Below are 15,955 nucleotides of genomic sequence, written 5' to 3'. Positions count from 1 at the left end.
CTCCACCTTGCCTCTTAAGATGCATGGGTGGCAGTATGCCTTTCCTCATGCAGTACTCATAATAGAACCAAAACTTTAGAGGGAAAAATACTCATCTCAGGAAACTTGGAAAGACTGTGAGAGTTAAAATATTGCCTTATCAGGGAGACAAAGCAAGCTCGGGTCACAGGTTAAACTTTACAAAGAAAAAAAAACATAACAGGGCACCTCTATTGCATAATGAATAGAACAAAAGTTTCCAGTCACCTCTTCATTGTCCACTCCCATCTCGGCAATATCACTGCACTTGTTAAGCTCAACCTCCTGCCAAATGGACCCACTCCTTACAGAGTAGGATGATGATGGAAAATAGCATTTGGAGTAGAAATAAACAGCAGATAATAATCCATAATTGTTTTTAATCTTGTGGATGAGTCACTTTCAATTAATTTCCAAATTTCTTTTGTCATCAGCTGTTCATTTCTTTACTTTGAAAATCACCAGATTAACACTGCCAAAGGCAGGTAGGAAATGATCCATGAGGACAATTCAGAGGGATCACATGGGTGAATGGCTGAGAAACTGGGAACAAAACAATCCTCAGGAAAGTCTCTGTTTTGTCCCAGCAAAGGCACCAATGTGTGAACCTAATTCACACTTTCATTATTCCAATCAGGTTATTTTTATATCAGTATAATTTTAGAATAAGACTTGGTGGAGGATTATTTATTTCCTGAGAAATTCTGTCCATCACTTCGTACAGAAGATATTCAAGTAGGTCTAACTCCAAAATTCATTTCAAACCAAGAAATTATATTCCTTTTACCTCTCCTTTTTAATACATGTCTTCTGTATCCCCTAAACTTTCTTTCTGAACGAGGAATTTCAAAGCAGAATGGCCAAAAAGACATCCTAACATCATGGTCATAAGAAATGTGATCTATTTAGATGTGGACTGTCTAAACCTGGGTGAATTTCCTTTGCCCATCAATCTAACAGGGTCTTTAGATCTCCTGTAAAGTGTAAGCTTGCTGTTTTGTCTCTATTTGACTTGTCTTCTTGAAGCTGATTGAATTCTTAAACCCATTTAGCCTTTAGCTCCGACTCAGGGTTGGAAGTAAGAGATTGGAGTCCAGATGTTCTCCCTGGGAACTAGGTCCAAGTCACAGCTCAGTTATTACAGACAGAATTAAGATGGAGGTTTTGGACTGTCCCTAACCTCCTCTTAAAAACACAAAGCTGAAAAATCACATTAGTAGCCATTTATTTATGTCAGAAGACCATTTCCCAACTGAAATTTACTCTTCACACTTGCCTCAGATTATGCCTATATAGGTAGTAAAGTAGAAAAGCTAAAATACCATCCAAATCTTTCAGGACAAATATTGTTTTCTTTTGAAATCTCTAGATAACTGAAACAAAGTGTTCTGGCTGTCTAGATGCTATTTTTCCCTTTGCTTTGATTTTGTAAGCACGATATAAATGTCTGCAACCAGGGAACTTTCAAATGAGTGAGTGGTGCTAACCTGGTGTTCAATGGATAGCAGAGAACTGTTGTCTCGGAGGTTTTGGTTTAGTTAATAAACTTGCAAATGAATCGAGATATTCTGGCCTAGCCTCAACCTTTCTAAAACACGCAGATTAAATGTCAGTTTGTGACAAGTGTCCACATGCTCAGTCACGCTAGATGATGGAACTGTGTAGGGGGTGGTGAGAGGGAAAGTTTGTCACAGCTCCTTCTGGAAAGCCTCCCTCCTCCCCACCTTCCACATTAGCTGAAGTGAGTGAGCATCAACTCCTGACGGATACGGTCAGCCTCCAGGTCCAAGGACTCCATGTGCTCGGACTCTTCCTCAGGAGGCTGTTCCACGGGTCCTGTCCCTGGAGAGGACCAGACATCCATCCCATGTTCCAGGGAGATGTTGTGGAGGACACAGCAGGCCAAGATGATGTGGCTGGACTTCTCCGGTGAGTACTGCAGTGCCCCCTTGGATCCATCCAGGCAGCGGAATCGGGAGCAGAGGGTTCGGAAAGTCTTCTCCATCACACTGTGAGTTGCAGAATGGGCCATATTATAGCGATATTCGGCTGGAGTTTCAGGAATGTGAAGTGGGGTCATAAGCCAGGTGCGGAGAAAGAAGGAACTGTCACCTGTGGGGAAGGCCCAAAGACATCACAGATGTTTATAACTGAAATACAAACAAAAAGGAAAATCCAGGAGCCTGTACAGAGAATGGACAAGAAAATGCAACAGCTTCTGGAGCCAAAGCACACCAGGGAAATGAAGAGGGAAATGCTGTGGTAAAGAGCCCACAGCTAGTCACGAGCAGGAAGACTAAAGTGAGTCTTGGCTGAGAATACCCTTGGTTAAAACCAACAGAGAAAAAAGCTGACCCGGCTAAAGAAAGCTAAGTCTGAAAGAATGTAGGACAGAGGTGAAGGCACTGGAGGAAATGAAATTCCTGGATTTTCTTTTTTTGGCCGTGATGCACTGCTTGCGGGATCCTAGTTCCTTGACCAGGGATCAAACCCGGGCTCCCGGCAGTGGAAGTGCAGAGTCCCAACCACTGGACCTCCAGGGAATTCCAGGATTTTCTGAATTCAGAGATATTGTTCTTTAATAAAAAGTTAATAGGGATTCCCTGGTGGCGCAGTGGTTAAGAATCCGCCTGCCAATGCAGGGGACAAGGGTTCAAGCCCTGGTCCGGGAAGTTCCCACATGCCGCAGAGCATCTAAGCCTGTGTGCCACAACTATTGAGCCTGCGCTCTAGAGCCCGCGAGCCACAACTACAGACGCCCACGTGCCTAGAGCCCGTGCTCCGCAACAAGAGAAGCCACCGCAATGAGAAGCCCACGCACCGCAACGAAGAGTAGCCCCCGCTCGCCGCAACTAGAGAAAGCACGCACGAAGCAAGGAAGACCCAACGCAGCCAAAAAAAAAAAAAAAAAAAAAAAAAAGTTAATAGAAACTATCACATAGCAAGCCAATCTTCAAAATCTCTAAAGAGCGAGAGTGCAAGAGAGAAAAAGAGAATTCTGCCAGGAGACCTCAAAACACTTATGAGGAAAAATCTCTGACTTTACTATTAAAATGTCAGGTCTGAAAGCACTACCTAGGAATTTCAGAGTATTTCATAGACAATAATCATTCATTCTCCCAGTGCTAAGAAGAATAAGAGAAAATTCCCAGCAGAGATCAGAACTCAGGTGTTCTGCCTTCCTAGATATTACATTCATTAGAACCATGCCTTTGTAATAGAGGAACAGGTAGAATTTCACATTAACAAGGAGAGCATAAATATAATGATGCAAATAGTAATAGGGATAAAGAAATAAAATCAGAAGTCAATTAAAATAATATACACAAGGCATTTCCCTTAAGTGACTTCTTTATGGACTAATCCTGGGAAGTGCTAAAGCCAAAACAAAACTGGGGTGCAATGTCCCATTACAATAGTACAATGTTTCTATAATGTTTAATTGTCCTGACTCACTAAATCTGGAAGATGAAATGTCTCAGAGGAACAACCCTTTAGAAATTTGAGACAAACAGACCTGAGGAATACCAACTTGTATAGTTGCTGTGTTCCTCACCCACCATCAATTTCAGTAAATAGTTATGGATTGTTCAGAGAGTGCTAGGCACTGTTCCAAACATATAGCACTCCTTTCTTTTAGGAGCTTACATTTCTTTTTTTTCTTTTTTTTTGGCCACACCATGCAGCTTGTGGGATCTTAGTTCCCTGACCAGGGATTGAATCCCGGCCCGTGGCAGTGAAAGAGCCAAGTCTTAACTACTGGGTCGCCAGGGAATTCCCCATGGGTTAACTTTATTTTATTTTATTTTTAAAATTTATTTATTTTTGGCTGCTACTCTTCATTGCGGTGCATGGGCTTCTCACTGCAGTGGCTTCTCTTGTTGCGGAGCACAGGCTCTAGGCATGCGGACTTCAGTAGTTGTGGCACGCGGGCTCAGTAGTTGTGGTACATGGGCTTAGTTGCTCCGCAGCATGTGGGATCTTCCTGGACCAGGGCTCGAACCTGTGTCCCCTGTGTCGGCAGGCGGATTCTTAACCACTGTGCCACCAGCGAAGTCCCAACTTTATTTTTATTTTTTTTATTTTTTTTAAAAGGGAAGAGAGATTCCCAAGAGGGTCAATACTGTTTAACCCAAGCCCTTTTTTTTTTTTTTAGATTTTTTTTTCTTTTAATTAATTAATTTATTTTTATTTTTATTTTTGGCTGTGTTGGGTCTTCGTTTCTGTGCGAGGGCCTCCTCCAGTTGCGGTGAGCGGGGACCACTCTTCATCGCGGTGCGCGGGCCTCTCAGTGCCGCGGCCTCCTTGTTGCGGAGCACAAGCTCCAGACGCGCAGGCTCAGCAGTTGTGGCTCACGGGCCCAGTCGCTCTGCGGCATGTGGGATCCTCCCAGACCAGGGCTCGAACCCGTGTCCCCTGCATCGCCAGGCAGACTCTCAACCACTGCGCCACCAGGGAAGCCCCCAACTTTATTTTAAATGCAATTTTTTAAATTTAAAAAATTACTGCGATATTGACATATAACATTGTATTAGTTTTAGGTATACTGGATTAACTTTAAATATCTGAGATGGCTCACAAAATTTTCAAATTGTATATTTAGCTGACTTTTTTCCTCCTAAGTACAACCTATTTTAATTGAACTCATCCCTACTAAATACTGAATTTTAGAAACTGATGTTGTAAATAATAATGAAAATAATATCTATGACTTGTCCAATCTCAACTCCATTAGGCAGATACTATTGAACTCATTTTACAAATGAGAAAATAAAAATAAACGTCAGCCATCCTTTGATATGTTAGGCACAGGAAGAGGAAGGAGCTAGTCACTACATACTAATAATGTCAGACTCAAAGTCATTAAAACAATGGTATAATGCTGTAAAAGAGAATAAGAAAAACATTTAAGATGAATACCAAAACAAAGAGATACTAGATATTTGTTAAACGTCTCTTAAGAAACAGTATGAGCCTTAATTGGGAAGACATACTAGACAAGCTAGTTAATGTAGACCTCTTATAAAATGCTCCATCCTCATTAACTGGTTATAATCCAAGCACCACTGGAAGACAGACACTCAGGAGGGGATTAGGATCAGAATTCCTAAACAGACTACAATTGCTTACATGATCAGTCATCCAAGAGACATTCTGGCAGATCTTACCCAAAGCTGCTTAACAAGACTAGCCCAAGAGCTGAAGAAATAACTCAGGCTGAATTGTTTGTAGGAGCAGGTACATCTAGAGAAGAGGAATTAGGTGATGCCCTCTGAAGGGGCATATGAGAATGAGGACATGAAGGGATGACACCCAAGATGAAAATATGCTAAACAAACAAACCAAAAAAAACAAGGGGGAATCACAGCTAGTTCTAGGTTTGGCAAATCTAGTACCATGCCACAGATCTGATGGTGTTCTTAAGATACAATCAACCATCTTCTTTTTTTTTTTTTTTGCTGCGTTGGATTTTCGTTGCTGCGCGCAGGCTTTCTCTATTTGTGGCCAGCAGGAGCTACTCTTCGTTGCGGTGCGCGGGCTTCCCATTGCGGTGGCTCCTCTTTGCGGAGCATGGGCTCTAGGCGTGCAGGCTTCAGTAGTTGCAGCATGCAGGCTCGGTAGTTGTGGCTCATGGGCTCTAGAGCGCAGGCTCAGTAGTTGTGGTGCTCAGGCTTAGTTGCTCCGCGGCATGTGGGATCTTCCTGGACCAGGGCTCGAACCTGTGTCCCCTGCATTGGCAGGCGGATTCTTAACCATTGCGCCACCAGGGAAGTCCCACAATCAACCATCTTATCTCCCTCTCTCTTTTAACATCTTGTCATTCCTTATAATCCTGCCAGTCTTCCCTACACGTCCAGACCAGTGTTTTCCAAACATCTATTCATTACAAATTATCTAGGGCACGTGTTAAAAATGATGTCTTCTTTTCTTGAAGATTCTCATTCCTGAAGTTTGAAGTGGGGCCCAGAAGTGTACATCTTAAGTAAATTTCCCAGATAACTCTTTTGATCTGGAAAATTTGTGAAACACTATACTAGTTAAGGGGTCTTCAAACTAGTTTGCCTGTTACGGCTCATGGAGGAATTCCAAGGGGTCTTCAAACTAGTTTGCCTATTACGGCTCATGGAGGATTTCCAAGGGGTCTGTGTTAGAACTGATAGTACTAACGGAGTCGATTTCCACATCATCAACTTCTGTGGGTATACTTTCCCAGCATCATTAGTGTCTAGCGTGTGGCCTGGTACCAAAACTGGCCTTAGTAAACATTTGTTAAATGTTGTTGCAATATCCATCTCTTCCACTTCCACTATTTCTGTAAAGAGGGCAATCAGAAAAATAAATAAAAATTTGTCCAAATTTTTACTTATTTTCAACTATGTCCTGTAAACAACTAACAAACTACTTTAAAGTCATAATTCCAACTGAATCTGGGGTCCCAAGGTGTGAAGGAAAAGAAAATCAGTAATTCATACATGACCTTGAAGTCCTAACAAAAGGATCATTTGCCAAATAGAGTAACTCCTCATATGATCCAGTTTAAAACATAAACACAAATGACACAGATGTTCTGTGCTTAATTTCCTCTTCTGTGAAAATGTTGATATTAGTGTTTAACTCCTTAAGAGTTTTTATAAGGATTAAGTGAGATAATCCAATGCAAAGTGCTTACAAGATTGCCTGACAAATTCTAAGTGCTCAATCATTTTTAGCTGGCTTTATTTATTTATTTTTAAATGAGAAACAATGTGTTTTAAATGTATTTATTTATTGGCTGCATTGGATCTTTGTTGCTGTGCACGAGTTGCAGCGAGTGGGGGCTACTCTTCATTGCAGTGCGCGGGCTTCTCATTGCAGTGGCTTCTCTTGTTGTGGAGCACGGGCTCTAGGCGCGTGGGCTTTAGTAGTTGCGGCATGCGGGCTCGGTAGTTGTGGCTCGCGGGCTCTAGAGTGCAGGGTCAGTAGTTGTGGCGCACGGGTTTTGTTGCTCCGCGGCATGTGGGATCTTCCTGGACCAAGGCTTGAACCCATGTCCCCTGCATTGGCAGGCGGATTCTTAACCACTGCACCACCAGGGAAGTCCCCTTAGCTGGCTTTAGAGTTAGGGTACCAAAGTGATTTTGCAAGAAATCAGCTTGGAACCCAGGTACTTCCCCAGCTGTGGAAGAAGTAGTTGGATGAGACACTTGCAAACAGTCTTCCCTTCACTTCTTGGTGGGAGTTGTATGAAAATGGAATTTGAAAGTTCAGAGTAGGCAAAAGGTGGGATTAAGACAAAGGTCCAGTAGGGTAACGAGAAGGTGGGGCACTGACAACAGTGTGTAGAAGCAACAACTGAAGAAAATCAGTTAAGTTCCAAGATGTTACCCATGGTACCCTGGCAGCTCTAAACCAATCAGTGTGACAGCAGTCTCTTCTCCTCACTTGGAACAGTGGGCGGGGGTGGGAGGGTTCTTTTTTTTTTGGCTGCCCAGTGTGGCATGTGGGATCTTAGTTCCCTGACTAGGGATCAAACCTGTGCCCCCTGCAGTGGAAGCGTGCAGTCTTAACCACTGGACCGCCAGGGAAGTCCCAAGGGGAGGTTTTTCTTTAACTGCCAGTCAGCACATTAAAGAGAAAAATTCCTGAGTGTTTATTACATGTAAAACACTGTGTTATGAGCATGTGCAGTGCAGACATGATTAGTGGCCTTAAAGAGAGGTCTTCCAATCCTTAATGTGCCTTCATCTCCCACATAACACGTTGTGTACAAGATAACCCTTGTCCTGTTGCTCACATAGAATGGTGCTTTAAAAAAAAAAAAAAGAAAACAAAAAAGAAAGCTGCCAGGCTCAAGGGTTTTATCACTGTTAACTAACTGTATTCCTCCCAGCTCTACAGTCACATCAGTTTGCACTGCTCAGTACTGAATAGGTTCTTGTCCTACTCAGATCATTAAGCCAGGCTTTCCGAGGGCACTCAGGCAAACAGATCTATGAAGTGAGTTTCCATAAGAACTGTATAAACGCACTGTCTACTATCATTTTCATATAGATATCACGGTGACAATCACCAATGGCAAAAATAATACATTTGCACAATACTTTAGAGTGAACTTTCATATATATTCCCTAATCCTAACAATAGGTATTACTGCCATTGGCATTATTTTCACCATTTTACAGATGATAAAAATTAAGGCTCAATTGTATGGATGTACTATATTTAACCAGATCTGCATTGATAAGTATCTTGGCTATATTTAAGGGGAATGCTTTTGTAGGGTTGTTGTTGCTATTGTTGTTTGTGAGTACAAAACACTGCTGCGATGCAAATGCCTGTAATTTTGTTTTACATATTTCTGAACATGTACCTCCAAGAAGAGCTGGGTCAAATTGTATGTTTTTAAATGTTAACAAGTGTCCTTTAAATGTTGATTTAAAAATATTAAGGCTGGGGATTTCCCTGGTGGTCCAGTGGTTAAGACTTTACCTTCTAATGCAGAGGGTGTGGGTTACATCCCTGGTCAGCGAGCTAAGATCTCACATGCCTCAAGGCCAAAAACCCAAAACATGAAACAGAGGCAATACTGTAACAAATTCAATAAAGACTTAAAAACAAAAAACAAAAAACATTACTTCTGTTTCAGTTCTGCTAAAAAAAAAAAAAAAATTAAGGCTAAGAGAGTTCTCATCTGAGGTTGTGTTTAAAACAGAACAGGACTGAGTCTCAGGTCTATAGACCCCTGTATTTCATTCTACTCTGCCCAAACTTTTTTCTATAGTTACAAAAATGAAGCATTTACACCTGCAGACTTACCAAGCAGCCAGCTCTCTTTGTGCATCCCAGCTTCAAACTGACTGCTGAGAGAAGACTGCTGTAGCACAGCATAGTCCTGGAGGCTCCCCGGCCAGTTTGTCTCCACAGTCATCAGTGCCCCTCTGATGTCACACACCATGAGGCAGTTTAAAGAATGAAGACCTTTGCGGTTCACATAGGAAAGGTCTTCAGCATTTGGTGCCTTGATTGCCACATGGATACAGTCAACCACCCCTATGACCCCTGGCATCCCTGCCAACCCATAGAATTCATCCTTCAGAGCCTGCACGGAGGCTTCATCAGCTGGAAAGCGGATGAACTGTGAAGCTCTCTCCACAAGCGCTTCGGTGACATTGGCAACACATCGACTCATAGATGCCTGACTGATTCCAATAGCATCTCCCATCCGAGTCTGGAAAGAACCTGAGGTATAGAAGCCCAGTGCTGCAAGGATCTGTGTCTCTGGGCTGATAGCCCTGGATCTCTGAGTGGGTCTAGAAAGACTCGCCCCCAAGAGCTCCACCAAGTAATAAATGAACTGTCGAGGAAACCCATACATGGACATTAAGTATTCATCTGTCACATCATCCAGCTTAAAGCGGTCCAATGTCCGGTGACCTCGGCCATATAGCAAGAGATCACAGTCAAGTACTGTTATTGGTATAGCCATGGTACATGTAACTGTTGTCTCTCCTTCCCTCCGCTACTTTTCCTGAACTCTTCCCACTGAAGATGTTGGTGCAAGAAGGTATTTAAGGAAGTGTCAGAATTCAACAGCTAACCATCATTTAAATGGCTCTGGCATTTATAATCTTCTCTCTGTAAAGGTTAAAGAAAAAAACAAAAAACATTAGAAACCTACCAAAGACTTTAAAGTGATTCAGGGGCCTCCCTGGTGGTCCAGTGGTTAAGACTTCACCTTCCAAGGCAGGGGGTGCGGGTTTGATCCCTGGTGGAGGAGCTAAGATCCGACACGCCTTGCGGCCAAAAAACCAAAAACATTAAAAAAAAAACAAACAAAAAAACCCAGAAGCAGTATTGTAACAAATTCAATAAAGACCTTAAAAGTCATCCACATCAAAAAAAAAAAAAAAAAAAAAGTGATTCAAAGGCTACAACAGATCCTTTTCTCAAATTTACATTTCGTTCAAAAGCTGCTATAACTGTAACTCGGTTTTTCTCCACTAACTCATGGCTGCACAACAGGCTTGCTTCGGTTTGAAGGAGAATGGGAGCTGAATTTTGGTGGCTCATTTAATGCCTGGCATTTGAACTGGGAAGAACAAAAGATTAATGGAGGTGATGGCATAATTATCCACAAAGTAAAAGAGGTCTGCTCCTAACTATACAGGCCACGAAGCAGCTGACGTAAGTCATAGCTACCCAGGACAGGGATTAGTCACGGCAGGATTCATTACCCAAAGCCCTCTGGCTCCACCTGATAAGTGGTAAGAGACGGAGGCGGGGAGGGGCGGAGTGTCGTTGTTCAAACTAGTCTAACAAGGGAAGAAGGGGCAAAAAACCGCCCACGACCCAGGCTGGTAGACGGAGATTCTGTGTTGTAACAAAAGCCTTTCCCCTCACCCCAAGAAATCCAAATCGTGAGGCTGAGGGCTAGGAAGTAGGGAAGACCAGACGGGTTGGAAGGAAGGCGCAAAAGAAGAGGCTGGGAGAGCTAGGGCTGAGAGGACACTCCACCTCTAAGGCTTTTAAAAAGATGTCTTAGAAATGGATACGGAAGTGTGATTGCCCCGACCACTCAAAGTCAGCCGAGGCCGCTCACCCACCTCTCGGCGGCTGCCAGGTTACCAGCCGCACTTCCCACCCAACCAGCCGGGTCCGGCCCTCCTCCGGAACCGGCGCCCGAGCACAAGCCGCCACGGGGCTCTGTGTAGGCACCGCCCTCCCGCGTCACCGCCCACCCCAAGCCGCGTCCTTACTGCAGCTGCCGCCGCGACCTGCGATTCGCCGGTGCACATTCCACACACGGCCCAAAGGTTCACGCTCTTTCAAAGACCGCCTCTTTACGCCTTTGTTTTCTGAGACGCTTGAAGAGATTGGTGAATCAGACTTACATGGTAAGGAAACCAGTTTTTATGGGAACGTCAAAGAGGAAAGAGATTAAGTAGGTCATCCATAGTGTGCCGAAAGTGCGGCTGAGGTTAGATAGCTGTATTTCCCCCATAGCCCTCTTCCTCCCCCCCCGCCGTCACCGAAGCGGATGAAAACAAACAGTGACGATGGCGGCGCCGGGAAGCGACCGGCTGCTGGGCTGAAGGCAGGAGTGATCACTTGAGCTGTGAGGGAAGCCCTGAAGAGCGTCTGTAGACGTGAGTGCGACAACTCGCGCAGTCTTGGGAACGAAACTCCCGGGGCCTGCGAGCCACGAGGCTCCTGAGGCGAGAGGTATTATCTGCGACCCGTGCTGTCAGTGCAGCTCCGGAGCGCGGAGCTCTCAGCCAGGAGGCGCAACTGGCCGGCCCCAGGCCCCGGCCTCCGTAATGAGAGCCCCGAGCCACTCTCTGTGTTGCAGCTTCACAGGTACTAACTTTAGGGGGGATACCCCCGGATCTCTCAGCGCCCCCGGGTGGGAGGCTGTGGACCTGCGGCCTGCGGCCTGCGGCCTGTCGGGTACGTCCTGGCGAAGCCGAAGCCTACTAGCTGTAGGTCAGTCCCCTAAGCTTTCTTTGGGAAGTCGGGTTACTGTAGGCTTCATTGGCCCTTGATCATTCCCAGTCCTTACAGAGATCCCCAGAGCTTTCGACTCTGCTTTCTCAGCTCTTTGGGTTAAGTCGTAAGGCTTTTTGGAAGGAATTTGTGGGCCCATAACTCTGTGGTTGGGTACCAGTATGAATGAGATAGGTTTTCATTCAATCAAGATTTGTTGAGTGCCAAATATGTACTCCGCGTGTAGGTGAGGGTGACTGTTGACTAGTGAAAAAAGGGACCCAAGGTTCACGACTCTCTTACTGGCAGTGGAATGACCTGTGGAAACCTGCGATCCATTCTCATTAAGTAAATCTCTGGGTAAGTGGCTAAGCACCTTCTTGGATTCATCACTAACTCATCTCAGTTTTCACTTTCTCAATCAGTTATTTACCAAGTTTTTCTGGTCAATTCAGTGTAGCGTTTCACTTTTAGTATTCCTTCCTCTCTGGCCATCCCACAGCCAGAGAGAGAGGGGTGGAGGGCGGGGGAATGGACGTGAATGAACGAATATTTAAAGAACAAAAGTGCCTATTTTTTCATTACACTTACTTTAAAAGTCATCTCCTAAGGTGGAAGAATTTATTGAACACCTTCAATGGGAGATGTGCAATAATAAGAAACAACAGATCCTTTCTTTACACTAAATTAACTCCAGGTTATTGTGTGTTGTTTTATGTGTTAGTCCTTTCATGTGTGGATATCGTGGCTCCAATTAAATTATACGTTTTCGATTGTTTCTTTCAACTCCATTTTTCAGCCGAACAGAAGTCTTGTAAGTGCTTGTGGAAGGGAATCCTGAGTTAATATTTTTCATACCCAGGGGATGATGAATAAGTGATGAAGCAAATGTCATATATATTGATCTGTATAGTAAAATGCATGTAGTTAATTCTCTCACTGTTTTCAAATTGTACCCCTTTGGGTTGGAAGTTAAGATGGCTATGGCAACTTCTGAGATTTACATTTCATAAAAATTGCTATTTCTTTACTTACACCTAACAGTTCTTATTATTTGTATTTTTTTTCCCCTCAAGTGGTTATTAGGATCTGCAAAAACTGCAGGTCTTCAGCTACTAAATACTCCAAATTATATTGTTTTATTTAAGGACTAAGAATCAGCTGGACACAATTCAGTCCTACCATATACGCGTACTGGAATTGTACTACTGTATGGAGGTGGGGGCAAGAAATCTCTTTTTTTTCATTGTCTTTCCTGCTTGCATCCACCCAGGTGCATCAGCTTATGACCTCCATGACTCAGAGCAGGGTGTCCATAGCCTAAATGCAAAAAGAAGCCTAAGACATTAACATTGAGCTTCCAAAGACATGAGCCCTACTACATGAGTGAGTTTTCAAAGATAATTTTGACTAATCAGAAAGTGCAACCACTATAGAACTTATTGCTGTCACTTGATAAGGTTCATTACCAAAGCTCTGCAATTACATTTTGTTCCATTGGGAGTGGAAGTTATTTATTTTGGAATTTTTATCTGGAGGGAACTTATTTAATCTTAGTAATGCTTGGAAATCCCTAGAACTTTTACTTTTTAAACACTTTTTACATTATTATAGAAGAGATGAAAATGACATTCATAACACTATGTTTGGAGCACTGCATTCCTCACTCTATGACCCTTTATTATTCAACTTAAGTTTTTTTGTTTTTATTTATTTTTAAAAAGTATTTATTTATGGGACTTCCCTGGTGACGCAGTGGTTAAGAATTCGCCTGCCAATGCAGGGGACATGGGTTTGATCCCTGGTCTGGGAAGATCCCACATGCCGCGGAGCAACTAAGCCCATGAGTCACAACTAGTGAGCCTGTGCTCTAGAGCCCATGAGCCACAACTACTGAGCCTGCATGCTGCAACTACTGAAGCCCACGTACCTAGAGCCCGTGCTCCACAACAAGAGAAGCCACTGCAATGAGGAGCCCGTGCACTGCAACGAAGAGTAGCTCCCGCTCACCACAACAAGAGATAGACCACGTGCAGCAACGAAGACCCAACACAGCCAAAAATAAATTTTAAAAATTAAAAAAAAATTATTTATTTGGCTGCGCTGGGTATTAGCTGCAGCACATAGAATCTTCATTGCCTCCTGCAGGATCTTCGTTGCAGCACCCCGGATCTTTAGTTGTGGCATGCAGGCTCTTAGTTGGACCATGCACGATCTAGTTCCCTGGCCAGGGATCGAACCCAGGCCCCCTGCATTGGGAGCGAGGAGTCTTAACCACTGGACCACCAGGGAAGTCCCTGGTTTTATTTTTTTATTTATTTATTTTTTTAATAATTATTTATGGCTGTGCTGGGTCTTCGTTTCTGTGCGAGGGCCCTCTCTAGTCGCGGCAAGTGGGGGCCACTGTTCATCGCGGTGCGCGGGCCTCTCACTGTCACGGCCTCTCTTGTTGCGGAGCACAGGCTCCAGACGCGCAGGCTCAGTAATTGTGGCTCACGGGCCTAGTTGCTCTGCGGCATGTGGGATCTTCCCAGACCAGGGCTCGAACCCGTGTCCCCTGCATTGGCAGGCGGATTCCCAACCACTGCGCCACCAGGCAAGCCCCCTGGTTTTATTTTTTAATGGAAGAAAAGTATAGAAACTCACTGAGTAATAAATGCAGGCTATTCAGCTAATATTTGAACTACTATATTGCTTAAAATTTTTTTGGCTTTGTATGTTGACTTTAGAGTCTTAAAATATGTATACTTTACTAAAAGCTTATTCTTGGAAAAAGCTTACCTAAACTTTATGTGTGGATAATTTAGAAGTAATTTCCAACTTGGGGTGTTGAGTAAAATGAATTAACATAGGGCCTCATTTTTTCATGCATGGATTTAATAGAAGAGAGGGTGCACGGGGTTACTGGTCCTTGCCTCCTCTTTGTCAAATTGTGGAGAGCAGTAAAAACTGCAGGTAGTCCCTGACAGCATAAAGGCAGTGTATGCAAAGGGAGAATGCAGAGGAGGCTAACTAGTCCTCTATGACCAAGGGGAAAAAGAAACTTTTCTTGGGAATTCCTCAAAGTCCAGTGGTTAAGACTCCACGCTTCCACCGCAGAGGGTCACGGGTTTGATCCCTGGTCAGGGAACTATGATCCCGCATGCCGAGTGGTGCACAGCCCAAAAAAAAAAAAAAAAAAAGACAACAACTTGAAGTTTGGGTTTTAAATCTTAAAACGATTTAAAATCCTTAAAGGGATGTAAAATTAGTTTTGAATCTTTAAAAAGATTTTAAATCCCTTAAGAGGATGTAAAATTAATTTTAAATAATTGTTTTTAACTGTAGAGTAAATGTGAGCCAGTTTGTTAGAGAAAGCCTCTAGGGCTTCCCTGTTGGTGCAGTGGTTGAAAATCCGCCTGCCAATGCAGGGGACACGGGTTCGAGCCCTGGTCTGGGAAGATCCCACATGCTGCGGAGCAACTGGGCCCGTGAGCCACAACTACTGAGCCTGCGCGCCTGGAGCCTGTGCTCGGCAACAAGAGAGGCCGCGATAGTGAGAGGCCCACACACCGCGATGAAGAGTGGCCCCCGCTCGCTCGCCGCAACTAGAGAAAGCCCTCGCACAGAAACGAAGATCCAACACAGCCAAAAATAAATAAATAAGTAAATAAATTTAAAATTACCTTTCTAAAAAAAAAAAAAAAGAAAGCCTCTAAATACCAGTATAGGTGGCACAAGAAATTTGGTTTTGCCCTGGTGGTGTCCCCCATATGCCCTTGGTTACAAGAGAAGGGAGAAGATTGTGAATCACCACTACATAGAAAAACAACTCAATTAACATGCACAGTCTGTCAATAGTATCTTAGTAAAAATAAAGGTAAATAAAGAATGTATAGGGCTTCCCTGGTGGCGCAGTGGTTGAGAATCTGCCTGCTAATGCAGGGGACACGGGTTCGAGCCCTGGTCTGGGAAGATCCCACATGCCACGGAGCAGCTGGGCCCGTGAGCCACAACTACTGAGCCTGCGCGTCTGGAGCCTGTGCCCCGCGACGGGAGGGGCCGCGATAGTGAAAGGCCCGCGCACCGCGATGAAGAGCGGTCCCTGCACCGCGATGAAGAGTGGCCCCCACTTGCCTCAACTAGAGAAAGCCCTCGCATGAACCGAAGACCCAACACAGCCAAAAATAAAATAAAATAAATAAATAAAGTAGCTATAAAAAAAAAAAGAAAAGTGCTTTTAAAAAAAAAAAAAAAAACAAACTTAAAAAAAGAATGTATAGAAGTGATAACCCAGTATTCTTATTTTGGAAAATACTGTTTTCACTCTTGACTTTTGATTCATACAAATATGAAAGAAATTGAGTTAAAAATCATATTATTCTTTCCAGGCCTTCCAGGGTGGTTTGTCCCCACCCTCACATTCGTCCTGTATTGCCCAGAGCTATTATGTCATTAGTAGAGATTATGTAGAGACATACTTGTGGAGGTTTAA

The 15,955-nt window shown here is 43.8% G+C and overlaps 2 protein-coding genes and 1 long non-coding RNA gene across 17 annotated transcripts in view; 2 read left to right on the top strand and 1 right to left on the bottom strand.

Moving 5' to 3' along the window:
- Positions 1-1,226: 1,226 nt before the first annotated feature.
- Positions 1,227-10,744, bottom strand: HARBI1 (harbinger transposase derived 1). Of its 2 annotated transcripts, none has more exons than XM_082340266.1 (3): positions 10,602-10,744; positions 8,815-10,087; positions 1,227-2,130 (listed from the first exon to the last, which is right to left on the bottom strand). In XM_082340266.1, the coding sequence occupies exons 2-3, from the start codon at positions 9,482-9,484 to the stop codon at positions 1,751-1,753; spliced, it is 1,050 nt and encodes a 349-aa protein (XP_082196392.1). In that variant the 5' UTR covers positions 9,485-10,087; positions 10,602-10,744; the 3' UTR covers positions 1,227-1,750. The 2 variants fall into 2 exon arrangements, with proteins under 2 accessions (XP_082196392.1, XP_082196393.1); XM_082340267.1 differs by having other exon boundaries at positions 8,815-9,633.
- LOC309605030 lies at positions 2,137-8,673 on the top strand. The gene is made up of 2 exons (XR_014231217.1): positions 2,137-4,073; positions 4,479-8,673. It is a non-coding gene; the product is annotated as an uncharacterized lncRNA (long non-coding RNA).
- Positions 10,745-10,873: 129 nt separating the features above from the next.
- ATG13 (autophagy related 13) overlaps positions 10,874-15,955 on the top strand; it is a 50,773-nt gene continuing 45,691 nt past the window's right edge. For 2 of the 14 annotated variants that reach the window (XM_082340207.1, XM_082340209.1), the window contains exons 1-2: positions 10,997-11,355; positions 11,729-11,841. The gene's annotated coding sequence lies outside the window, so the exon portion shown is untranslated. Of the gene's footprint in view, positions 10,893-10,994; positions 11,356-11,728; positions 11,842-15,955 lie in introns of those variants that run through there. The other 12 variants (XM_082340218.1, XM_082340219.1, XM_082340212.1 and 9 more) reach the window with 10 other exon arrangements.

Source organism: Balaenoptera borealis, assembly GCF_965194805.1.
Source record: "Balaenoptera borealis genome assembly, chromosome: 11".
NCBI lineage: Eukaryota > Metazoa > Chordata > Mammalia > Artiodactyla > Balaenopteridae > Balaenoptera > Balaenoptera borealis.
The sequence above is the reverse complement of the archived record's forward strand: the minus strand, read 5'-3'. Positions and strand labels throughout refer to the sequence as shown.

Coding starts and splice junctions, on each gene's coding strand:
- HARBI1 (XM_082340266.1), bottom strand. CDS start 9,484: ATGGCTATACCAATAACAGTACTTGACTGTGATCTCTTGCTATATGGC. Junction 2,131..8,814: donor CAAAGAGAGCTGGCTGCTTG/GTAAGTCTGCAG, acceptor CCTTCCCCACAG/GTGACAGTTCCTTCTTTCTC.